Here is a 27692-nt window from a genome sequence, read left to right as displayed (position 1 = left end):
CCTACATATCTGTTTAACTTTTTAGAAATGAATGCATTTTATGTATTTAGTCCCCCCATTTAAAGGTGTCATAAATATGTGGACAAAATCACTTATACACTCTTAGCAGTAAAGGAGCCTATAATAATCTTTTGGAGTTCAAAAGATTGCCCCTGTGGTCAGATAGGTTCCTCGAGGAATCCCTCTGAAAAGATTATTAGAAGAACCCTTGTGCCATGATGCCTATCTATTCACAAAAGCACCACATATTGACCCTTATACGCTGATACTGGGCTGCCAGTGTAAAGGTTCAAACAGGAACCTTTTTGTGAAGAAGGGGTTGCATTTTGAACCTTTTTAATAACATATTGTAGCAGTGGCAGCCTATCAGAAGATTGGAGGTGTGGCTTTCAGATAGTTCTTTTTGGCCACTTGTGAGAGTAAATGTCATTCCTGTTCATTATGTTAAGTTTGTACACTACAAATACAAATGTTCCTTGAATATTTATGCATATTAAATATTCTAATATAATATTAACATTCCTGATTACATATAGTAGTAAACTGGTAGCTATTCCAACATTGGCATTTGCATAGGCTATTGAGGAAGTCATACATCTCTGTAAGCCTCTTTGAAGCTACAAAACTGTCAGTGTTGTCAGCCTTAACATGTGACAACAATACAACGGACCAGATGAACAGGAATGACATTTACTCTCACAGGTGGCCTAAAATAACTATCTGTAAGCCTCACCCCTACTAAGCCATGCCTCATATCTTAATAACCCAGCATCAATAACACAGTCTCAACAACCCACCCTGGCTCTTTTTAAAGAAAACAACCCAACTAAGTGACCCAATGCCTGCAACCCAGCAGTTGGGTCATCCAAACAACCAAGTGGTTTTAAGACTGTAGGCTAGGTTGGAGATACTGTATCTCGCTAGCGACCTAAGCCAAAGACTAATAATGCACATCATAAACAAACGTCATTACCATCACAATAAACTTTCGAAATTAAAAAACGGAAGGCTACAGTCATATTATAGAATTGGCTTGAACACAAATGTTTATTATTCGACATTGCTATTAAAATAGTACTCATATAGGAATGGGTAAATGTTTACAAGCTGCTAACTATTCCATAAAGCCATTGCTTCTTCTGAGTCTGGCAGCCCAACAAATCCAACAGGAAAATACATTCAAAGTGCTATGCACATGGAGTTACTTTTATTGTAAATCAGAATAGAATATGATTCTAAGCACATTAATGTGGATGCTTCCATGATTATGGATAATCATGAATGAATTGTGAATAACGATGAGTGAGAAAGTTATAGATGCACAAAGATCATTGGGGGTATGATATTTATGCCTCTGTAACTCTTACAATAAAAGTGACTCCAAAATGACACAATACATTATTTAACATTAATTTCTATTGGGCACAACATAAACTGAAACACAACCAAAACAAACTGCAAATGCATCCAACATCTTTGTAGAGTCACAAGCTTGATGGAATCATTGTGTGTTAGAAATATGGGACCAAATACTAAACTTTTGACTAAATATAATACACTATAAGTGAATTTGTCAAAAATACTTATGACACCTTTAAAGGGGGGGACTAGATACATAAAAAGCTTTCATTTCTCAATGGTAAAATAGATATGTATGAAAATACCCTAAAACAACTACTATTGACCTAACCTTGTAGAGCTATTATTACTACTTCAGCGATATGACAACTATAATCACTATCACAACTAGTAGAAAATCCCAAATACATTTACGACGTTTTATCTTTCCTGTCATGTAGCAAAACAACAGGTGGATATTATTTTAGCACATCTGGGGTAATGTTATCCTTTCGTCTGGGGTGTGTGTGTGTGGTGTGTGTGCGTGCATGCATGCTTGTCTGTGCGAGCATATGTGAGCCTGCCTACAGTACGTGCATGTTGGTATGTGTCTTTGTGTGTGTGAGTTGGCCGGATGTCTGTCAGTGCTGGGGGAGAGAGGTGTGTAGGGATCGTTGTCATGGGGAAGCTCTAACATCTGGCACCTGTAGCACAAGTAACAATGAACAATGGAAGGGAATCAGAGAGTATATGAACCGCCCAGGAAAGCAGCTGTGCTACATCCAGACAAGCATGGGTAGGGATAGGAGGAGAGGAGGGAGGGAGGGAGGGAGGGAGGGAGGGAGGGAGGGAGGGAGGGAGGGAGGGAGGGAGGGAGGGAGGGAGGGTGGGTGAGAGGCCTGTCTATTAGCCTGTCTGGATAAAGGCATTAAACTCATGTTTCCTCTTACAAACTCTGCCTGGAATTCAATGAAATCTGCACAGCAGTACCTTCACTTTTTGCTGCCAGAGGCTCCTAAACGCTATAACACTGCACCAACATCGACAACGTTTCGACAACGGTTCGGCTGCAATAGACTCTCGCTATAGGCCACCTAAAAAACAGGTGTCACCACTCACAGATCGACCCAGTAACCTAAAGTGACTTCCTTCCTGAATCCTGCAGTAGGCTACCTACCTAGCCCCCTTTTCAACAGCCAACACTATTGTCAACATCAACATTCCACAGGCTTAACTGGGAACAAGACATATTCCCTGTTTTACTTCACTTTTAACAAGTAAACAGCCCCACGTTACATTAGAAGCAACAACAGGGTTTCAAACATTCAATTGCACTCTTAAAGTCTTGAATAACGCAAGTGCGCTCTGGCTCGGACAGGTATTTCTGTGTTAAAACAGAGGGTTGTTTCTCTAAACTATAAGTTTTAAAAGGCTTCTAAAGTTTGTAATGTCCACTTTAATATGTCAGACTTGATTTGCCCAAACAAAAAATGGATAAATCCCAACAAAACAAATGTATTAATTATAATCCACACAATAATTCATATTTCCTGTTGCTGCAGGATTATTTTCCTGTTGTAGCAAACTGGCTCAAATTAAGATCCTACATCTGTAAGCCTCTACCTTGTTCATGGCGAGCCAAGATAGCTAGCTCTGTATGAACGGTTAGCTCAGACTGTCAACAGTAGCATTGTGAAGCCAGTAAGTTCATCAGGCTCAATGGAATCAGGCTCCACAGTGGGTAGATTGACTGAATGACCAATAGAACACTGCTCTAATTAGGGCTTAAAAGGGGCCCACCCTAGGGTGCTGTCCTGTCCTGACCTAAAGGGGTTTGTGGGTGGGTGGGGTGGGATGGGCATAGTTCGGTTTGAGTAATGACTACAAAATCACTTTAAGTAACTGTACTCAAATATATTAATTTCAATGGGTTTCCTCTAAAAATGTAAGTAATGACAGCACATTGGGGTTTAAAGTGTACTACTGACCAGCATTCTAGATCAACCGGCACCAGCTACACAACCACCTCAAACCAGACATCAGTTTTGTGAGGCTATGCCACAGCCACCAGTTAGCCTTGATGCAGGATCATTCATTAATACTTAGGCAATTAGCAGTCCAAGCTTAATACCCATTATAGTACTGGATAGCAGATTATTAAATACCAGTAAACATTGTCGCAATTGTTTTCCTTTCCACAAGGCGCTATTGGTTTAATCCTACTCAGGTCAGGCCGATTCTGAACGTGAGATACGAATGCACAACTCAAACATATCCAGCAACATCAATGTACAATTTACGCAAAACATCAAGTTAATTTCTCATTAAGCCCATATTGCATATTTTTCTCATGAGTTGCTTTCCTCCCTATGAACGTAAGTGGAGATGTGTGTTAAACATAGGGCTTTAGGCATACAGCTTCATATCCTGGCCTCCTACGTACAGTGGGGAGAACAAGTATTTGATACACTGCCGATTTTGCAGGTTTTCCTACTTACAAAGCATGTAGAGGTCTGTAATTTTTATCATAGGTACACTTCAACTGTAAGAGACGGAATCTAAAACCAAAATCCAGAAAATCACATTGTATGATTTTTAAGTAAATAATTTGGATTTTATAGCATGACATAAGTATTTGATACATCAGAGAAGCAGAACTTAATATTTGGTACAGAAACCTTTGTTTGCAATTACAGAGATCATACGTTTCCTGTAGGTCTTGACCAGGTTTGCACACACTGCAGCAGGGATTTTGGCCCACTCCTCCATACAGACATTCTCCAGATCCTTCAGGTTTTGGGACTGTCGCTGGGCAATACGGACTTTCAGCTCCCTTCAAAGATTTTCTATTGGGTTCAGGTCTGGAGACTGGCTAGGCCACTCCAGGACCTTGAGATGCTTCTTACGGAGCCACTCCTTAGTTGCCCTGGCTGTGTGTTTCGGGTCGTTGTCATGCTGGAAGACCCAGCCACGACCCATCTTCAATGCTCTTACTGAGGGAAGGAGGTTGTTGGCCAAGATCTCGCGATACATGGCCCCATCCATCCTCCCCTCAATACGGTGCAGACGTCCTGTCCCCTTTGCAGAAAAGCATCCCCAAAGAATGATGTTTCCACCTCCATGCTTCACGGTTGGGATGGTGTTCTTGGGGTTGTACTCATCCTTCTTCTTCCTCCAAACACGGCGAGTGGAGTTTCGACCAAAAAGCTCTATTTTTGTCTCATCAGACCACATGACGTTCTCCCATTCCTCCTCTGGATCATCCAGATGGTCATTGGCAAACTTCAGACGGGCCTGGACATGCGCTGGCTTGAGCAGGGGGACCTTGCGTGCGCTGCAGGATTTTAATCCATGATGGCGTAGTGTGTTACTAATGGTTTTCTTTGAGACTGTGGTCCCAGCTCTCTTCAGGTCATTGACCAGGTCCTGCCGTGTAGTTCTGGGCTGATCCCTCACCTTCCTCATGATCATTGATGCCCCACGAGGTGAGATCTTGCATGGAGCCCCAGACCGAGGGTGATTGACCGTCATCTTGAACTTCTTCCATTTTCTAATAATTGCGCCAACAGTTGTTGCCTTCTCACCAAGCTGCTTGCCTATTGTCCTGTAGCCCATCCCAGCCTTGTGCAGGTCTACAATTTTATCCCTGATGTCCTTACACAGCTCTCTGGTCTTGGCCATTGTGGAGAGGTTGGAGTCTGTTTGATTGAGTGTGTGGTGGACAGGTGTCTTTTATACAGGTAACGATTTCAAACAGGTGCAGTTAATACAGGTAATGAGTGGAGAACAGGAGGGCTTCTTAAAGAAAAACTAACAGGTCTGTGAGAGCCGGAATTCTTACTGGTTGGTAGGTGATCAAATACTTATGTCATGCAATAAAATGCAAATGAATTACTTAAAAATCATACAATGTGATTTTCTGAATTTTTGTTTTAGATTCCGGCTCTCACAGTTGAAGTGTACCTATGATAAAAATTACAGACCTCTACATGCTTTGTAAGTAGGAAAACCTGCAAAATCGGCAGTGTATCAAATACTTGTTCTCCCCACTGTATGTATGGGGGGGCCTCGGAGAAGACTGAAGGTTGCATAGTGTACAGACATTGGACTAGGAGGAGGTAATGTAAGATCACTAGGAGATAAAGTCTGGGAAGGTTCAAGACATGCACAGAGGCCCAGAGGGATGGGTGAGAGGTCTTCACCAAGGAAGAGGGTAGGAATGAAAGAGAGAGACAGGGAGAAAGGAGGAGCATGATTTACAAAGACAAGGATTCAGGTTTCAGACTGAACTCAGTCTCCCGGTAAAGGAAAACAATGGAGAGAGTGAAGAGGTACAAAGAAGGAGGTAAGAAGAGGAAGAGGTCATTCGGGGAAATAGGACAAGGGACAGGTTCAGTTTACAGCTACATAGTTGAGTAACTTAACAGATTGTAACAGGTTTTAATCAAGTACATTGCAACATCATCTAGCAAGTGCTTAGTCAAAGTATCATATGTAGCACACACACACTAACTCATGGTTCACAAACTCGGTCCTCGGGACCCCAAGGGGTGCTTTTTTTTGCCTAGCACTACACAGCTGATTCAAGTAGTCATCAAGCTTTGATAATTTGAATCAGCTGTGTAGTGTTAGGCCAAAAACCAAAACGTGAACCCTTTGGGGTCCCGAGGACCAAGTTTGTGAACCGCTGCACTAACTGGATACATGCAAGATATATAAATGCAAATACCCTCCAGAAAACACTTCCCTAACCAAACAATTCAGTTGTAATCCAACCCTTCTACATATATATTCCCAGTTTAGGCAATATCCTCCCTACTTATGCTTTTGGGAAATGACTCAAAAACAACTCACAACTCTATTCTACGTTCCTGTAACCGGCTGCGCTGTAACCCACATATGCCTGATGGTGTAAGTGGTTGCATACGTGATTATTCCCCACATCTGGCGTGTCCTGTTTCATCTCCCCAGAGCTCTGTCTCAGGGTGCATAGGCTGGGGTTTCAGCCCGGAGACAGGGCCAGATTCCTGAGATAGCATATAGAGGTATTGTATCACTGGGGAGATGGATGATGTAGCAACACAAGCGCTTAGCTACAAGGTATTTGATGTTAGAGCTCTGGTGTGTTTCAGTGGCTCAGTGTGTGTGAGTATGTGTGTGTGTGTGTGTGTGCGTGTGTGTGTGTGCGTGTGTGTGTGTGTGTGTGTGTGTGTGTGTGTGTGTGTGTGTGTGTGTGTGTGTGTGTGTGTGTGTGTGTGTGTGTGTGTGTGTGTGTGTGTGTGTGTGTGTGTGTGTGTGTGTGTGTGTGTGTGTGTGTGTGTGTGTGTGTGTGTGTGTATGCTCGTCATTGGGCTTCTGGTTATGTGTCCACATCAGAGTATGAAAATTGGTTGATGTATGAGTGTTAACTAGGTGTAGGCATTGTAAGCACAGATTGCAATTGGGTCAGTCACATTTGGCTCATTTGAGGCTAGACAGAAAATGCTAATCGGAAAACCCTTTTAGAGTAGACAGCAATAGACTTCCACTCAACATGTACAGTCTTAAAGACATAGTCCAGTGATTTTTTTCTATTTTGCTGTTGAAAAGTGATATCCCAAGTATAAATACAGTACAGTACACACACCAAAGGGTAAAAAAATATGTTTTGTGCAAAATAGTATTTTTTAGACACAACTGAAAACTTCAAGGAGTAGGGCATTCAAGGAGTTGGTCTGATGGTCAAATGTGATGTCACCAGCCTCGCCCTTGCTTGAGGAACAATAGAGGAGCAATAGAGAACAAAATAGGAAAGGACCTAGACCACCTTTTGAGATGTGCCTTTTGTTAAGTAAATCAGGTGTTAAATGAGGTGAAAAGGAAACTGGAGGAGGACTTTAACAACCTGTGAACAGATACCTTAGTGTCACACACATGCACTCTCGCTCGCTTGCTTAATCACTCACTCATAGGAGGTGTGGTACATGCCTCTCAACACCTACACATTTGACATTTTCAGACCCTCAGCTGTATAAACGTACTATCCAGGGGCAATCAAACAGTGGCGGGAGATACCGTTGTGAGGGCGGAGGGGTTCATGACAGGTAAACCATCGCATGGCCTAGGGGTGTCACCTTTATCTGAATGTAAACTCTTTGTCAAGTAGTAACTCATATCAATAGCATCTAAAGTATATATATATATTATAACATTGTACTAACTTAATGATTATGCTTAAAATGTGGCTGTTTGTGCTTCTGATTCAAATGTTCATTATTTGTTGATTTTCTGAGTAGCTATCAGCTATCAGCTCTCAGGCTGAGCAGCTATAAAATATAAAATATATTTTCATTTGTTTAACAATTTTTTGGTAACCAAATCAAATCAAAATATATTTTATATTTGAGATTCTTCAAATAGCCACCCTTTGCCTTGATGACAGCTTTGCACACTCTTGGCATTTTCTCAACCAGCTTAATCTGGAATGCTTTTACAACAGTCTTGAAGGAGTTCACACATATGCTGAGCACTTGTTGGCTGCTTTTCCTTCACTCAGCCGTCCGACTCATCCCAAACCATCTCAATTGGGTTGAGGTCGGAGGATTGTGGAGGCCAGGTCATCTGATGCAGCACTCCATCACTCTCCTTCTTGGTAAAATAGCCCTTACACAGCCTGGAAGTGTGTTGGGTCATTGTCCTGTTGAAAAAACAAATGATAGTCCCACTAAGCCCAAACCAGATGGGAAGGCGTATCGCTGCAGAATGCTGTGGTAGCCATGCTGGTTAAGTGTGCCTTGAATTCTAAATAAATCACAGACAGTGTCACCAGCAAAGCACCCCCACACCCTAACACCTCCTCCTCCATGCTTTACAGTGGGAACTACACATGCGGAGATCATCCGTTCACCCACACCGCATTTGCTGAATTAAAAGGGAGAGGCAGCTATTTGAGACTCAACGTTTAATTGATGTTTTACGGTATTTCAAATTATTTTTTCAAATATCTGTGTTAAATGCATGGGAGTGTACTGGAGTATGTGTATTTGAGTATTTTCAAATACTTCCCAAATGTATTTCAAAATACAATAAAATATATCTGAATACTTACTTCGAATGTATGTGACGGTAATTGAGATATTTGAAATAGTATATGAATCCAGGTCTGCAACACACACACACACACATTTCACAAAACACTTATTTGACACCACACACACACACACACACACACACACACACACACACACACACACACACACACACACACACACACACACACACACACACACACACACACACATTTGGTACCACATACACTTCATACTGTGTGCACACACACACACACACTCATTTCACAACATACAGATTTGACACACGCACGCACGCACGCACACATCATCTAACACCTAAGGAAGTGAATGGAGATCATCTGTCATTGATTAAGTTAATTCTCCCTCTCCACTCCATGGTGCAATGCATTCACAATCCCTTTATGCCAGGGATCTCTTTAGGCTAAGAATCCCAATCCGCCAATCTGCTGAATCAGACTCAATAGCCATTCACTGTCTCAATGAGCCCACACCTCTTAACATACATACCCCCATGGGCTTATTCAAAACATTAGCATTCAACAGTGGATCTGACACCTCTTTTAAAAGTATATTGGAGAGTGGGTGGCAAGTCTAGGCTTGTGGCTTGAGCCATGTCTGATAGCCATGAGGCAATAGCATTGAGGCTAATGACATTGACGTGAGGTGACACTGTACTGTATACATCAGGGAAATCCATGTATAAGGAAAAAACGTTTTGGGTTACACCACACTAACCCAACAATGAATACAAATCTCTTTGTCTTTGTCTTACAAAGGTTAGCCTAATAGAACTACAGCAATTTGAAAATTGTGTTCAGAGTTTGATTTACAGAAGTCACAGTCAAGAATGGGAAACAAAACAATCCCCCATTTTTGGGACATTCTCTTATTCAACCATGTTCAGGTCTCCTGCTTACGTCAAACAGGAAAACTCCACAATGCAGCACTATTAATGCTAGTTTGATCAAATGCCTGCATTGCTAGAACACATAACATGGGATTCCCCATTCACCACACAAAGACATTCCTCATTTTCAACTACAGAGATAAGAAGACAGAAAACCAAATACAGGAAACAGTCAATCAAAGGTTGTTTGGTTACTTACAGATTCTTGGATTTCTTCTTCTTGGACCCTTCGGGGCCAACTTCACAGCTGCATGTGGATCCGGCGCTGAGCTGAAGGGAGAGAAGGGAGAGCACACACTGCATCATCCAGTCTCCCCAGTCACAACACAGATGGACCCCTAGATCCTCAGATGGGCCCCTAGTCCCTAGAGTCACTAGTCCCTGCTGTGGGTCCCTAGGCTAAAGTATGCAGTGTTGGAGGTAAAGTGTAGTCTAGTCCGTAACACACACAGCTAGCCGCCGCTCTGGCTAATCCTCAACAGCATCCCAGTACATACGCCCACTGCCTCCTGGTCTCTGTGTGTGTATGTGTGTGTGTGTGTGTGTGTGGCTGACCAAGATTGAATGCATGTGTGTGTGTGAGTGAGTCAGGGTGTCCTACAGTGTGTGAGTGTGTGTGTGTGTGTGTGCGCGTGTGTGCGTGTGTGTGTGTGTGTGTGTGTGTGTGTGTGTGTGTGTGTGTGTGTGTGAGAGCCAAGCTGTGTGTGTGTGTGTGTGTGTGTGTGTGTGTGTGTGTGTGTGTGTGTGTGTGTGTGTGTGTGTGTGTGTGTGTGTGTGTGTGTGTGAAAAGAGTGTGACACCAGTTTGTTAGCCCTGGCCCCCATTAAGACTATAGGCCTCAGTGTCACATTACACTTCCAGTGACCCTCTATCTCTGATTGGCTGAGAAAGAAAGGAGGGGAAGGAGTGGAGGAGGGGTCATTCTTTGGTAATCTGCTGGACTGAGAAGTGGAGGTTTCTGTGTGTGTGTGTGTTTGTGTGTATGTGTGTGTGTGTGCATGAGTGAGTGTGTAGACCCAGATGTGTGTGCATGTGTGCACGTGTGTGTGTGTGTGTGTGTGTGTATCCCTAACTGTAGAAAAATGACCCTTTGTGTTGTGAGAACACACTTCAAACCTGAGCTGAAGTCTGGGCACAGATCACCATACACAATGTGTTTGTGTGTGTGCGTGCGTGTGTGTGTGCATGTGTGTGTGGCTGTTATTGCATTGAAACAATATTTTACATTTACATTTACGTCATTTAGCAGACGCTCTTATCCAGAGCGACTTACAGTTAGCATGTGCTTTTCTCGGCAATGGTCTCCTGGGAAACCATTTCCCGATACATTAGGTACACAGTATAGTTTATTTCCCTGCCTGTGTCTCAGTGACAAATGAAAATAACATAACATGGACACTGCCTAAAAAAGCACTTCATTGTGCCATTGTATCAACCGTTGGCAAGGAGTTCACAGACATTAAACATGTGCTGTGTACATAGTTGAGGTCAGTGCCATCTTAAAACATAATCAAAGTCAAACTGAAACTGTAACACCTGCTACCCATATTACTGGAAGTGGACACCTTTTCAACAAGTCCCAGTGTAAAGGACACATACTCAGTTGTCTGGTCCACTGTTTCCACAATAGCCAGAGTAGATTCCAAATACTGAGCTGTTTTCCCATTGCACTGCTGAAGGTGTGACTGAACGTAGAGCTACTGGGATGCAGACCAAAACAATACACTGACACAGTAAGCAAACAGCTTCTGTAAACTGGCATCTAAAGATCAACGCTCAGCGCATAAATGGAAAATGACACAAATACAAAATATTTTCTGACCTAATGCATGACTACATACAAATGATGAACAGCTGTATAATGTACAGCTGTCTTAGTGTCAGTGCTACTGTATCTACAGTATGTGTGTGTAGGTCATTAGCCGCCTGTGCCCTCCAAGCCCTAGAAGCTCAGGACTGACACACATACACACGCATGCACTCACGCACGCACACTACTCATCTACTATAGGGAAACCTGAGAACAGTGCAACTACCAGATCCCCATGAGGTCACTAGGGTCAGCAGCAACATCAAAATAAAGTGTCTAATCTTAGCGGGGAAACATGAGAACCAGGGTGCCCCAGACCCCAGGGAGCCGTCTGCCAGGCTTTCCTCCAGAAACCAGAGAGGACAAGGGGGGAGTCATGCCGACCCAGGCCTCTTGCTCTTTACTCCCAGGGTTTACTGTAGGACTAGTTAATCCAGAGGTCATAACTCTATTTTATTGACCATGGACACAGGAGAAGGCGGTCTGCTTTTGCCTACGCCTATGTCTGTCTGTCACTCACTCTCACTCTCTCACACACACACACACACACACACACACACACACACACACACACACACACACACACACACACACACGCAAAGAACATCTGCTATAGCCTTTATCGGGGAGCCCCAAATTAAGACGCACGATGAAGTTCCAGCCATGGGAAGGAAGTCAATGAATGGCATGGTCCTCATGTTGCAAGCCCTTTCAACCCATAAAGCACTCAACGCCAGGCTCACGTGACGCTTTGAAACAACCCTCCAACTGCCATTAAGACCCATTACGATCCACATGAACACATTGACTCCCTTCTAATCTGTGTCTTAAAGGGAATGTTTATGGGTTTCGTACTACAAACAAACCGGTACGTTTTTGTAACATTACCATTGCCGACAATAAGGACGGAGATTTCAGATTTTCCAAACTTCCTGTACTCTGTTGATAAAGACTCATTTTTACGTAATGTAGGATTGCATCTGGTTACATGATGTAGACCTAGTTTAGGGCGGTCATTTCCACCGTGAAGGCGTGCCGTTTCTTATAGGAGGAACATGGCACCATAACCTAGAACTACTTACTGATTGAATACCTAGACAGAGTGAATACAATAGCATGTTGAAACCTAAGATACTGTATAACCTGTTTTATACATACCTAGGTATAACCTTAATACCTACTACATAATTTTGCTATAAGAAGACATTCTCAGGTTATCCATAAAGTAACCGTGAAAATATAGATGTTAAGATTCAAATACAGGTATAACAATTTGAAACAGTGATAAAATAGTGCATGTTATACAATGGGTGGGTCTAATCCTGGATGCTGATTGGTTAAAACCGCATTCTAGCCGGTGTCTAGTCCACAAGTTACCACCGGCTAAAGCTATGACATTGAAAATCCTATTTACACTGTTCCATCTCACTGCACAATCCACTGTCTCATCAGCCCAGCCAGGCAATTTATAAACTTGATCTCCACTATAAAAAGCATCTAGATATTATCTCACATTTCTTTTAGACTAGCATTTAGTGTTCAACAGCAGAGATTTGTATCAACCTTGCTGTCTGTCTTTCCGACAGTTGCAACATTGTTTCCATATTGAAATTCGATCTCCAGCTGTCCAATAGTAATAAACGTGTCGGGAGTCGGGACGAGACAGACAGGCAGACAGCCTTTCTCAGCCAGTCGAAATCATGAATCAGCTGGCATCATTTTTATGAAACGTCAACAGGTCAAACGAAACAAAATGCATCGACTTTGCAGTCTTTCCAGCTTCAGTTTGAAGTGATTGTGTTATCTGTGTTGTTGGCTAGCTCCTCTGAACAACAGTGTCCTGATGAGAGAGCACATTTTCTATGCCAGGCGAAATCGCGCATCATTAACTCATTGTTATGGATGTATCCAAATAAATGTCACTAGAAAACAGCTTAAACAAACGCAAATGCAGCTACTACTGTTATTCTGGCTGCACTGTTTGACGTGACTGTAAGTTAGCCGTAGTTGGCTAGCTAGCAAGCAAGGGATAAGAATGTTACAAGCCAGTATAGCAATGGAACATTTAGAACAAATGACTGGCGTCCATAGATAAAGAACAAAAATACTTAACAACTGGGTCGCGTCTGGCAACCGAACCGATAGAACAAATGACCAGCCGGCATGGGTAGCAACCTTAGATTTGTGTTGGGACTATAACTTGTGGAAGGATGAAATAGTATGAATCAGGCCTTTATGGTAGAGTGGCTAGACGGAAGCCACTCATCAGTAAAAGGCACATGGCAGCCCGCTTTGAGTTTGCCAAAAGGCTCCTAAAGGACTCTCAGACCATGAGAAACAAGATTCTCTGGTGTGATGAAACCAAGATTGATCTCTTTGGCCTGAATGCCAAGCATCACGTCTGGAGGAAACCAGGCACAATCCTTACGTTGAAACATGGTGGCGGCAGCATCATGCTGTGGGGATGTTTTTCAGCGGCAGGGACTGGGAGACTAGTCAGGATCGAGGGAAAGATGAACAGAGCAAAGTACAGAGAGATCCTTGATGAAAACCTGCTCCAGAGCGCTCAGGACCTCAGACTGGGGCGAAGGTTCACCTTCCAACAAGACAATGACCCTAAGCACACAGCCAAGACAATGCAGGAGTGTTTTCGGGACAAGTCTCTGAATGTCCTTGAGTGGCCCAGCCAGAGCCCGGACTTGAACCCAATCGAACATCTCTGGAGAGACCTGAAAATAGCTGTGCAGACACACTTCCCATCCAACTTGACAGAGCTTGAGAGAATCTGCAGAGCAGAATGGGATAAACTCCCCAAATACAGGTGTACCAAGCTTGTAGCGTCATACCCAAGAAGACTCGAGGCTGTAATCGCTGCCAAAGGTACTTCAACAAAGTACTGAGTAAAGGGTCTGAATATTTATGTAAATTTCAGTTTTTTATTTTTAATACATTTGCAAACATTTCTAAAAACCAGTTTTTTCTTAGTCATTATAGGGCATTGTGTGTAGATTAAAGAGGAAAAACACTACTTAATCCATTTTAGAATAAGGCTGTAACGTAACAAAATATAAAGAAAGTCAAGGTCTGAATACTTTCCGAATGCACAGCATATATAGCCCTGCGGCCCAATGGCTGCATAGCAGTGGTCCACAGCAGAAACACTCTCTCACATGCTCCACTGAGGAGAAACACCAGTGGGCCTGCCAAAGTCTACACCCGCAGGCCAAGGGGCTCAGAGCCATACACACCTAAGGGCTATGGGCAAGAGAGGAGGAGGGATGATGGGGTGGGGTGATGGGGGCTTGATCGGTCACACACATGTACACACTCACTCACCACTCATGCATGCACATATGCCACGCATGCACATGCACACACACACACACACACACACACACACACACACACACACACACACACACACACACACACACACACACACACACACACACACACACACACACACACACACACACACACACACACACACACACACACACACACACACACACACAATCTATTGATCCATGATGTGACAGGGCACTCAGTGAGGGTTGCTGTGGTTCAGAACATCAGCTGGCAGTCGCACCACTGGCCTGCTGTTCCCTGATAATAGAGATCTGGGATATGGCATGAGTAGAAAGAGAGAACGGGAACACACACACATTCACTCACTCACATGCACTCATGTTTCTCACAAACATTGATCACAAATAAACGCTACACTCTCAGACACACAAATACAGTACATATTCACAAATACAGCACATACAAACACTACCACACCAATACTGAGAATGCAAAACTCTTTCCATGAAATAGACTGACCAGGTGAATCCAGGTGAAAGCTATGATCCCTCATTGATGTCACTTCTTAAATCCACTTCAATCGGTGTAGATGAAGGGGAGGAGACAGGTTAAAGAAGGATTTTTAAGCCTTGAGACAATTAAGACATTGATTGTGTATGTGTGCAATTCAGAGGTTGAATGGGCAAAACAAAATATTTAAGTGCCTTTGAATGGGGTATGGTAGTAGGTGCCAGGCGCACCGGTTTGTGTTTAGAACTGCAACGCTGCTGGGTTTTTCACACTCAACAGTTTCCCGTGTGTATCAATAAATGGTCCACTACCCAAAGGACATCTAGCCAACTTCATACAACTGTGGGAAGCATTGGAATACTTAGATTTGTGTGTATTAGGTATATGTTGTGAAATTGATAGATATTACTTGTTAGATATACTGCACTGTCGGAGCTAGAAACACAAGCATTTTGCTACACCTGCAATAACATCTGCTAAACACGTGTATGTGACCAATAACATTTAATTTTAATTTTATTTTGAATCAACATGGGCCAGCATCTCTGTGGAACGCTTTCGACGAATTGAGGCTGTGCAACACAATATTAGGAAGGTGTTCTTAATGTTTTGTACTCTCAGTGTACAGTGCACACAAACAAAAAACGTACTCAAACATCCTGTAAAACCACCCCCAAAAAACAACTTAATTTGCACATCCAGTGATGTACACATAAACTACCCACTGCTGCTAAAAACACTGCAATCAATTCACAGTGCAAAACAGCCTAGAGTAAAGCCCTCAAGGTGAAGGGTTGGCCCCCAGCCTGTTAGTCCTTGTATACCCGACCTCCATTCAGCAGTTCACTCCTGCTGCTGCCTGGCTGCTGCAGCCTGCTGCCCTGGCCTTAATCATGCCTCCCCTCTCTCTCCTCCACCAAAAAATAACTTGACTATTCACCTTTGGACAATGTCCCGCCTTTTCCTTCTTTCCTTCAGGCCTGCTTTCTTTCCCTCGCTCCATTTGAGCAGGTCTGGGTTTGTGTGAACCATTTAGACCCGGTTTCCTGACATTGTGTAGTCTGGTGGAGAGAGGGGGGACCGAGGAGGAGAGTAGAAGGGGGGAACAGGGTAGGACAAAAAGCAGAGGACAATGCTTCTCTGAGTTCTCTCCTGGGGGCATGGAAGCAACAATGGGTCTTGGTGAAGAATGGAAAAAATAGCGGAACAAAAGAAAAACAGGCCTAATGGAGGCCATAAGAGGTTTTCCGGGAAGGAAGTTAAACGAGATGGGTGAATATGAACCGTAATATTCTCAAATGCAACCCAATGGCTCAGTTTGAGTCCATTGTTGGATGAGGTAAAGACAGGAGAAAGTTGAAGCGTAAGTTCGTTACAACATAAAGGCGAGTTTCAACTTTCCTTTCAACATGGCTGACTTTCGGACTTGTTCATTTGTTTAATGTGAGCGCTTTGACATCAATGGCTTGATAGCAAATTCCTGCCGCACATTGTTCAATTCTAATTTCTTTAATATCCTTAATGACATAATGTTTAAGTGTCCGGGGTTAGTGCTCTGTCCTTTTGCCTGGCACCGATTCCTAGAACAACATTCTAAAACAGAGTTGGTTCAGACAGAGCTGTGTGTAACTGTTACAGAGTGAGTGTTTCCTATTGTGTTCCGTGTGTAACTGTAGATTTCCTCCTCCTAAGACCCACCATTGTTAGTCAGAAAGCCCCTTCAGCTGTCACTCAACACTCACTGGAGAAGAGGAGGACAGGTGCATGGAAGCTGGAGCCATGGTCCTCTGGGCACAGCCACAGTGTCTCGTGGGCACACAAATTGGTACACACACACACACACATTCAAAAAAACTCCAATACTGTCTCACACAATCAACCAATGTGTGAGTCTTTGATGACGAACTCAATGAACCACAGCCAGGAAACACAACAATGAGTCACTCAAAATATCAAAAGGATGCTATTAGGTAAAAAAGGTACAGCCCCATACCTTTTGTGTGTATTTGTGTGTGTGTGCGTGTGTGAGCATGCCTGCTTGTGTGTGTGTGTGTGGGGGGGGGGGTGCGTGTGTTCTTTTTAATCTGACCCCCCTCAGTCTTGTCCTGCTGTTATTCAGCACTTGCAGGAGATGGCTGCTTCCTGTCTGAGTAAGAACTTCCTGTGGTGTACAGGATGTTGTGAAACAATGTGGCTCGCTTCACATAGACCAACCATGCTTTATTAGACTCCAAAAAGCCACGCGGGTCATCTGCCCCAACATTATCGAATTCCCAAACAGCTTTTCCGACCACAGATCAGCCATGGTATGTAATTTCAGCCACAGCTTTGGCATGCCTTCCAGTCCCCAAGTCTTAGCTGCATCACACCCTTTTCCGTAAGGACGACGTTCCTGAAGGATTCTTAAAGGAAAAACAACGTGAGGTATTTTTGATGGCGGTGTTTCCATCTGACTATTATTAGCTGTAGGAATTCTTCTCTATTCCCAGCCTGCCTGTCAAAGGTAGCAGTGAGACCTTCATTACAGCTAGTGCAGCTATGATGAGAAATGCCTTTGACAGTGAAGTGAGAGGGAAGAGAGAGGGAAGGTGGGAGACAGGGGAGAGAGGGAGACCTGACACCTGATCTGAGAGCGATAGGAGAGGAAAAAGAAGAAGGAGGGGGGAAGAGAGACAGTGGAGAGGGAAGAGGAGACCTGAAAACCTGACCCCAAACCTAACCTCTGGTATTTACCCTGAGGGGAATCTCAGAGGTGAAGTTCAGCCGTCAGTGAGACGAAGGGCAGTTTGTGGAAAGCTGTACCAGAAAAAGAGGGAAGAGGGGGACCGGGGAGGAATGGTGTAAACGGTATTCCACTAGAAGAGGGAGGAGGGAGATTCAGAGAGAGAGCAGCTGGGGAATGATGCAGGTCAGATGTACGCCCAGGGTCGCGGCGGGTCATCCTCCACTTCTCAGCAGAGGTAAACAACACCCAGATCCTTACTCAGTGTTCTCTGGAGACTGTGTGCAAGTTAGATCCCTACACCATATATCACAACAGGGGAGAACAACACCTAGCTCTTCATAAGATAACACTGGGACTATTTTGAAATTGGTTTCCCCATAAGGTAACAAAGTGCATTTACACATGATTTACTATATCTATTCTACATGATATATCACAAACGAGCTAAACACCACCTATCACGTCACAAAACAACACAATTGCTTTATAGCAGGCTTATAGGTTACACATTATAACCATATAATCGTATTGTAGTTGTATTTCCTACACATAATGTAATAGTAATGCATTTTAATCATAGAGTATTTTTCATTTACATAATCTCAAAGCATTTATATGTTTAAAATACAGTATTACCTTGCTCTCCATAGAAGAAACAAATTGAGCAGAGTAGCACTGAGCCCAAGTGAAAAGCAGTATCGGTAGGCTGGTTTTCAGGCCGGTAGCTTAACTGAGCAGTAAATTGCTCTGTCTTTAACATCAGCACACAGTAGTTACTCTGTCTACTTTGCTGTCTAAGCCAGAGAAGATATCACTAAAATGGCAGGGCAGAAGAATAGACTGGCAGAGAATAGGCAGAACAGTCTAAATTGCCAGGCTAGCGCATGCCCTCAACTCAACTCCAACCAAAAGTTAGTTTGTTACTATATTCATTGAGTACTGTGAAGCAAGTGCAGATACCAAAGTGAAAAATGCAAGCTGCTGGACGTCAACTACTATGCAAATATAATTTATGGCTATAAATATCAAAGTGTTGTGACTTAAGTGACTTTTAATGAAGACTAATCCAAGACAAATGCAGACACAAACATCATCTTTAGCAACGATTTGGCTTCAAAGTCTGTTTTCGCTTGCTGTGTAAAATACCTCATCAGAAGCTACCATGAGAAACTAAACGCATTTGGATGATAACCAGAAATCCATTATTTTGAATTTTACGTTTCATCAAGCTCTTAACAATGCGAAGCCTGTGGGTTGTTGTATAATATAACCGTGACTACCGTTCTCATACTGCAGTATACAGTATTTGGCAGCTGCGCCAAACCTTCTAAAATGTGGTCCTAAAATGATCCTTATTTAAACATTGGTATTCCTGAAATTAGATTTCTAAAATGAAATAAGGGCTGGATAACATGCTTATTTTTGGGTCTGGGTAAGTGACTTGATGTGAACAAGTAGCATATGGTGAGTGAACCAGTTCATAACATTATCCTTCCCTAGAACAGACAGTGTTGTGTCACCATTGGCCTCCATGCTAAATATGGAGACATGAACGCGGGTAAATTACGGTCATATTATGCTCAGATGAGTTATGAAACTGGGACAACGTAACGTACTCCATGAGATAGTTAGAGTCATGAACATGGACAGGCCAGGTAAGAGGTAAAAGGATAGAGAAGGGATAAAAATAGATAGAGAGTAAACAGGGTGATGAATATGACATAGATGTTGTATTGTGCAGTATACAGATTACTGCTTGTCAATGTTTGGCCATCAATATGATCTATTGGCTGTAGTGGCTGTGGGAAAATAACTGTGCTTTCTGTTGTTGTTCAAGGTGCTGTAGGACACGTTCCAAATGGCACCCTATTCCTTATATAGTCCTATAGAGCCATATGGGTCCTGGTCAAAAGTAGTGCACTAAATAGGGAATAGGGTGCTACAGTATTTTGGACGTAGCTGTGTTCTCTATGTGGGATCGATGTGCTACACACAAAGATAAAGAGAGCAAGGTGTTCTTTCTAAAAATATCAGGGAAGAAGACCCCCCAACTGGCTGTCTAACACACCCCAAACACCACACCACCATACACACGCTCACAGTTGTTAGGAGTCAGGGTGACATAGGGATGGAGTTAGCTGACATCCCCTCAGGAAGGGAAAATGGTTACAGAACAGGCTCTAATGAAGGAGATGGTGAAGGGAGAGAGAGAAAGAGGGACACGGTGGGCAGTGGCAGGTGGGACAGAGGTATGAGAGAGAGAGAGAGAAAGAGAGAGAGAGAGAGAGAGAGAGAGAGAGAGAGAGAGAGAGAGAGAGAGAGAGAGAGAGAGAGAGAGAGAGAGAGAGAGAGAGAGAGAGAGAGAGCAAGAGACAGAGATTGACTAATGACAGAGAGAAACAGAGATTGACGATGACAGAGAGAGAGACAGAGATTGACTAATGACAGAGAGAAACAGAGATTGACGATGACAGAGAGAGAGACAGAGATTGACGATGACAGAGAGAGAGGTGAGAGGGGGAGAAAGAACGATGAAAATTTGAGAAAATAAGGGATGGAGCAATAAACCATTATCACCTTTCATCTCCAGCCCCAACTAACCTTACAACTTGGGCTTGTGGAACCTGGCAACGGAGTATGGAGAAAAAGCTTTGCCTTGAAACATTCATCACATATCCGTTTATTCTATTCTACTGAGCCATTTACTTTATGTTCGTATTCTTATATTTTATTAATTGTTATTGTCGATGCATTGTTGAGAAGGAACCTGTAAGTAAGCATTTTGTTGAACGGTGTATACCATGTGTATCCCGTGCATAAAACGAATACAACTTGAAACTTGTAACTAGACTGCGCGGAAGTGTGTGTCAAGTGTGCCTGAGTCAGTGTGTGTTTATCAACAAGTGAACGGCTTGTTTACTGACACAGTGAGTGTGTTCCATCCCTCTCTACACAATACTTTCCAAAGCACTGCTATGGCAACCGATGCCATTAACGCAGCCAACAGGCAGTCACTACCTACATACACACACAATCACACTGCATGAAAAGTAAAGAAAGGGGCCTGCTGGATTTTCTCCTCACAACAGCCATACGTCAGGGGATAGTGTGTTGTGGACATCTTGTTGTGGACACCACACACACTACTATGCCAACCGACGCCTGTATACTACACACTCTGAGGGAAGTGAGGGAAGTAGTGACAAGAGGTTTGTCGGGAAGAGAGGAGCTGGACAGAGAAGCTACATCCCTCCCTCACTTGGCAATGGCAGTCCTGTCAACCTTTCAATTCTCATCTGAACTTTGGGCCTAGGTTACTGTTAAATTGAGTACCTAAGGACAAAGAAGCTTTCAAAAAGCTCTATGCACATAAAACATGATTGGGCTGAGGTCTGAGTGCACTGCCCATCTCTCCCTGCCCGTCTCTCAGCTCTCATGCTCTTTATAAGGCCTTAGAAGCAAATCCCCAATCACCAATGTTCCTCTACACTGTTCCTGAATCAGTGCCAAGCGACAGTTCGCTCTAAATTGGTGAAGACACACTGCCCATTCCCACTGTGTCTCACAATGCTGCTGCTAAGACCACAGCATGTCAAAGCATTGGAGGAATCCAGCCAGGTCACCCGTGATACAAGTCAGTATCACGTCCATCCATGTCTGAGGACGTCGGGAGATGACATTGACACCAGCCACTAGGGGCATCAGCGAGCACTGTTACCTTCAAGTAGGTTTAAGTTTTGCTGGGTAGTTGTGGACAGGAATGGCAGATAGGCGTGAGCATCTGCCTCTGGTGCAAAACATTGCATGTTTGAATCCAGCGATACAATGTATTTTTTTAGATGTTTATTTTAAGCCTATCCCTTACCTTAACCATTTGGAGTTAATGCCTACACTTAACCTTAAACACTTTCTAAATTTGAAGTTTGGAACGTGAACGTCTAATTCTGACGTGAGACTGTGAAAGCTTGTTGGAGGAATCAGCCACACAATCACTGCCACAAAAACAAACAATAGGATTCTCTTCATTAGCTGGGGATTACCAAGCCACTGTGGCAAGGATTTAAGAAAACATGTCAGAGTACAAGTCCCCTGTATAGGTCTGTATAGGCCTGAGGGGCTGAAGGACTAAGCTCCTGTAGAGCCCTATAGAGAGAGAGGGAGCTAATGCAGGGCTGACCTTGATGTTAAGGTCTAAAGGGTTGGTTAGTGGGATGTGCGCTGGCCCACACGGTAGCACCACCACCCGGTGAGGATTGAAGCTGGGACCTTTGGACAGACCACCTGGCTTCATTCTGCAGACTAATGGGTGTAGGCATTCTGAATGGTAGTTTATAATGGCTACTTCCCAAGGTAATAGGGTGCCATTAGGGACAAAGTCCATAACCTGGTAGCCTAATACTGAATCACAAGTTGGCCTTCAGCTCCAAGGTACTTGTGTAGATCTTTAAGGATTATATTATAGGACAGGTATATCCCCTCCTGAGTGGTTCCTCTCAAGGTTTTTTCCTTCCAGGGAGTAATCCCCTTGCCACTATGCAACTTCTTGCTCTTTGGGGGTTTAGAGAGGATAATCAAAATACTGATAAAGTCTAGTGTACACATGCACTTGCCACTGGCAGATTTTTTTTTTTTATGTCCTCATCAATCTACACACAATACCCCACAATGACAAAGTGAAAACAGGTTTTTAGAAAGTTTTTCAAATAAAAAAATAACAAAACAGAAATACCCTATTTACATAAGTATTCAGACCCTTTGCTATGAGACTGGAAATTTAGCTCAGGTGCATCCTGTTTCCATTGATCATACTTCAAATGTTTCTACAACTTGATTGTCCACCTGTGGTAAATTCAAACTGAGCAATCAGGGGAGAAGGGCCTTGGTCAGAGTTTGTCTGTGGAGATGGGAGAATCTTCCAGAAGGACAACAATCTCAGCAGCAATCCACCAATCAGGCCTTTATTGTAGAGTGGCCAGATGGAAGCCACTCCTCAGTAAAAGGCACATGACAGCCCGCTTGGAGTTTGCCAAAATGCACTTAAAGACTTTCAGACCATTAGAAACAAGATTCTCTGGTCTGATGAAACCAAGATTGAACTATTTGGCCTGAATGCCAAGCATCACGTCTGGAGGAAACCTGGCACCATCCCTACGGTGAAGCATGGTGGTGACAGCATCATGCTGTGGGGATGTCTTTCAGTGCAGGGACTGGGAGACTAGTAAGGATCGAGGGAAAGATGAACGGAGCAAAGTACAGAGAGATTCTTGATCCTTGGCCCCGTGTAGCTCAGTTGGTAGAGCATGGCGCTTGCAACGCCAGGGTTGTGGGTTCATTTCCCACGGGGGGCCAGTATGAAAAAATGTATGCACTCACTTACTGTAAGTTGCTCTGGATAAGAGCGTCTGCTAAATGACTAAAATGTAAATGTAAAACCTGCTCCAGAGCCCTCAGGACCTCAGACTGGGGCGAAGGTTCACCTTCCAATAGGACAATGACCCTAAGCACACAGCCAAGGCAATGCAGGAGTGGCTTCGGGACAAGTCTCTGAATGTCATTGAGTGGCCCAGCCAGAGCTCGGACTTGAACTCGATTGAACATCTCTGGAGAGACCTGAAAATAGCTGTGCAGCGACTCTCCGCATCCAACCTGACAGAGCTTGAGAGGATCTGCAGAGCAGAATGGGAGAAACTCCCCAAATACAGGTGTGCCAAGCTTGTAGCGTCATACCCAAGAAGACTCGAGGCTGTAATCGCTGCCAAAAGTGCTTCAACAATGTACTGAGTAAAGGGTCTGAATACTTATGTAAGTGTGATATTTTCATTTTTTATTTTGAATAAATTAGCAAAAATGTCTAAAACCTGTTTTTGCTTTGTCATTATGGGGTATTGTGTGTAGATTGATGAGGGGAAAAAAACAATTTCATTTTTTTTTAGAATAAGGCGTAACAAAATGTGGAAAAAGTCAAGGGCTCTGAATACTTTCCGAATACGCTGTATGTGATGCCTACAGAACTTATCTAAGTTGCTAATGTAAATCTAAGCATTCAGAATACTAATTAATAGGATGTTAATTTTAATGATTAAGGCAGTGAATAAATGTATCCTTAAGAGGTTGAATAGTTTGTTTGACATTGAGCTGTTCAACAAAGGAAGTCTCTGGAAGATTAGATTAGAGAACAGACAGCTGGCTTGGTGGAGGCCAAAACTTTACTGGCTGGAGCTGGTGACCTGTTATTCCTCATCTATCCCTCCCTCTCTTCTCTCTCTCTGTTCTGTCCACTTGGTTCTCTCTCTCTCTCTCTCTCTCTCTCTCTCTCTCTCTCTCTCTCTCTCTCTCTCTCTCTCTCTCTCGCTCTCTCGCTCTCTCTCTCTCTCTGTTCTCTCCACTTGGTTCTCTCTCTCTCTCTCTGTTCTCTCCACTTGGTTCTCTCTCTCTCTCTCTCTCTCTCTCTCTCTCTCTCTCTCTCTCTCTCTCTCTGTTCTCTCCACTTGGTTCTCTCTCTCTCTCTCTCTCTCTGTTCTCTCCACTTGGTTCTCTCTCTCTCTCTCTCTCTCTCTCTCTCTCTCTCTCTCTCTCTCTCTCTCTCTCTCTCTCTCTCTCTCTCTCTCTCTCTCTCTCTCTCTCTCTCTCTCTCTCTCAAAAACACAAAAAACACACACAAACATTGTGCTGGCCAAATGCATTATTGCATTACAGAGCCATAATACAGTGGGGGGAAAAGGTATTTAGTCAGCAACCAATTGTGCAAGTTCTCACACTTAAAAAGATGAGCGAGGCCTGTAATTTTCATCATAGGTACACGTCAACTATGACAGACAAATTGAGAATTTCTTTTCCAGAAAATCACATTTTAAATTAATTTATTTGCAAATTATGGTGGAAAATAAGTATTTGGTCAGACCTGTAACTTCTTCTTTAAGAGGCTCCTCTGTCCTCCACTCGTTACCTGTATTAATGGCACCTGTTTGAACTTGTTATCAGTATAAAAGACACCTGTCCACAACCTCAAACAGTCACACTCCAAACTCCACTATGGCCAAGACCAAAGAGCTGTCAAAGGACACCAGAAACAAAATTGTAGACCTGCACCAGGCTGGGAAGACTGCATCTGCAATAGGTAAGCAGCTTGGTTTGAAGAAATCAACTGTGGGAGCAATTATTAGGAAATGGAAGACATACAAGACCACTGATAATCTCCCTCGATCTGGGGCTCCACGCAAGATCTCACCCCGTGGGGTCAAAATGATCACAAGAACGGTGAGCAAAAATCCCAGAACCACACGGGGGGACCTAGTTTATGACCTGCAGAGAGCTGGGACCAAAGTAACAAAGCCTACCATCAGTAACACACTACGCCGCCAGGGACTCAAATGCTGCAGTGCAAGACGTGTCCCCCTGCTTAAGCCAGTACATGTCCAGGCCCGTCTGAAGTTTGCTAGAGTGCATTTGGATGATCCAGAAGAGGATTGGGAGAATGTCATATGGTCAGATGAAACCAAAATATAACTTTTTGGTAAAAACTCAACTCGTCGTGTTTGGAGGACAAAGAATGCTGAGTTGCATCCAAAGAACACCATACCTACTGTGAAGCATGGGGGTGGAAACATCATGCTTTGGGGCTGTTTTTCTGCAAAGGGACCAGGACGACTGATCCGTGTAAAGGAAAGAATGAATGGGGCCATGTATCGTGAGATTTTGAGTGAAAACCTCCTTCCATCCGCAAGGGCATTGAAGATGAAACGTGGCTGGGTCTTTCAGCATGACAATGATCCCAAACACACCGCCCGGGCAACGAAGGAGTGGCTTCGTAAGAAGCATTTCAAGGTCCTGGAGTGGCCTAGCCAGTCTCCAGATCTCAACCCCATAGAAAATCTTTGGAGGGAGTTGAAAGTCCGTGTTGCCCAGCGACAGCCCCAAAACATCACTGCTCTAGAGGAGATCTGCATGGAGGAATGGGCCAAAATACCAGCAACAGTGTGTGAAAACCTTGTGAAGACTTACAGAAAACATTTGACCTGTGTCATTGCCAACAAAGGGTATATAACAAAGTATTGAGAAACTTTTGTTATTGACCAAATACTTATTTTCCACCATATTTTGCAAATAAATTCATAAAAAATCCTACAATGTGATTTTCTGGAAAATAAATTCTCATTTTGTCTGTCATAGTTGACGTGTACCTATGATGAAAATTACAGGCCTCTCTCATCTTTTTAAGTGGGAGAACTTGCACAATTGGTGGCTGACTAAATACTTTTTTTCCTCACTGTATTTGGCACCTTCGCAGTCGTGAAGAATAGTGAATAATGAAAACTGTTGTTAGGGCACAGGGCCAATGTCTACCATTTTCAAATGAAATGGCATATAAAACGTTACACAAACAAGAGCACACAGAGTCCTCCATTTTAACTACGGGCTATATTATCTCTAGGAAAATCAAGCAGTAAATCTATAAAGCAGGCAGGCAGCATCTCTTTAAGTTGCATAACCATCCTATTTGTTTTGACAGATAGCCAAAAGTTACAGAGAAAGGACTCCACATCAGAACATTCTGACACTCCTTCATAAGCCCATGAAAAACTCATTCTGATCGCTCTTCTAAGAAGACCCGTTATTGCAGTCGCCCAGTGAGCCTGCTCTTCTGCTCTCATGTCAATGTGACTGCCTATCTCCAGATCCAAAATGCGTTCCCCTCTTCCTGCCTGTCAAGCGGCATCCCCTTGGAGGAATGCATATATTTTTCTAGCATTCTCCCCGATCTAAATGTATCCGTCCTCAAGTCTCACAATTTTTCCAACAACTGATGAGGGTTTCTTCCCCTAAGAAAGGGTGGCTACCCAGGGTTATGCTATGCGCCTTAGTTTACTCTATTACAGAGTGATACAGGATATGGATCATAAAGACCTATCCTTGCCACCTTAATGCCTCTTTACATGCACACACACACACACACACACACACACACACACACACACACACACACACACACACACACACACACACACGCACACACACACACACACACACACACACTTACAATCATATCCTCCCTTTCATCTTCTTCCCAAAACCTCCCTGATGATGATGTTGAAGATGGACAAACAACGGCACATGTATCACGAGCATCAAGTTTGGATAAAAGGAGGGTGAGTTCATATATACTGTTCTAAACCCATTAATAATGGTCAAGGGGAAGAAGCGATGGAAACCTTACTGGGGATGATCAGGTACAAACCTCACAAAACCCATTGAGAAAGTCTCCCGCTATAGGCCTACGTCATGTATTGTACTTGTAATGTCAATAAAACATGTGATTCAATTACTATATAAACTCCAGTCAAGACAAGATGAACTGTGAAATACGATATATCAAAAGCCATATTAAAAACCCATATGTGCTCCAGTCAGGTATTTTTTAATGGAGACTAGAGGGGGCCTTGGCGTGGGTTGAATGTCCTGTACACCTGCACAGTTTACTCCGCTCCGCAAATATTTACATGTTACCCATTCAGCGTTTCACTGGACGCATCCAGCTCCAATGTCCCACATGAGACTGACCCCTGATGACCCTTTGTCCCCTCAGATGGTCCCAGACAACCAGAACACAGCCACATGTTTGCTCAGCATCCTCGCGGTTTGGAGTGGTACCCCACTTGTGTCCTCTGCTAAATGCTTCTGTAACCACAACCGTGTTCTCTGAAACAAAGATAAACACCAATACTGTAGACCACGTATAACCTTTACATACGTTTTGGAGCTAGCTAAGCTAACAGAATGGGAAGATGTCAATGTTACAGTTGTTTTGTGTCAGCCTTGAACTTCACTACAACAAGACTACTCTAGCCAACCTGCTCAACTCTTTGTCTACATTTTGTTTTTCAGTTGTCGTTCCCTAAACCTCGGACAGAGAGAAAGTTCTATATTTAGCACTGTAGCTATGTTTCCATTAACTTCTCCAGTGATTTTTTGTAGACATTTAGAAAGTTTGCATAGAAAATAGATGTGACAATTTCCTGCTATGGT

General features: G+C 43.3%; 1 protein-coding gene across 1 annotated transcript in view; it reads right to left on the bottom strand.

The window, feature by feature from the left end:
• LOC311099441 (regulator of G-protein signaling 3-like) overlaps positions 1–27692 on the bottom strand; it is a gene marked incomplete at its 5' end in the record, with an annotated part of 148211 nt that overhangs the window by 15844 nt on the left and 104675 nt on the right. The window contains one exon of the mRNA XM_084140126.1: positions 9515–9585. Within this exon, the coding sequence (XP_083996252.1) occupies positions 9515–9585 (71 nt within the window). The remainder of the gene's footprint in view (positions 1–9514; positions 9586–27692) is intronic.

This window comes from Coregonus lavaretus (assembly GCF_964263955.1).
Source record: "Coregonus lavaretus genome assembly, chromosome: 24".
Lineage (NCBI taxonomy): Eukaryota > Metazoa > Chordata > Actinopteri > Salmoniformes > Salmonidae > Coregonus > Coregonus lavaretus.
This window is presented reverse-complemented; position numbering and strand designations above follow the sequence as displayed.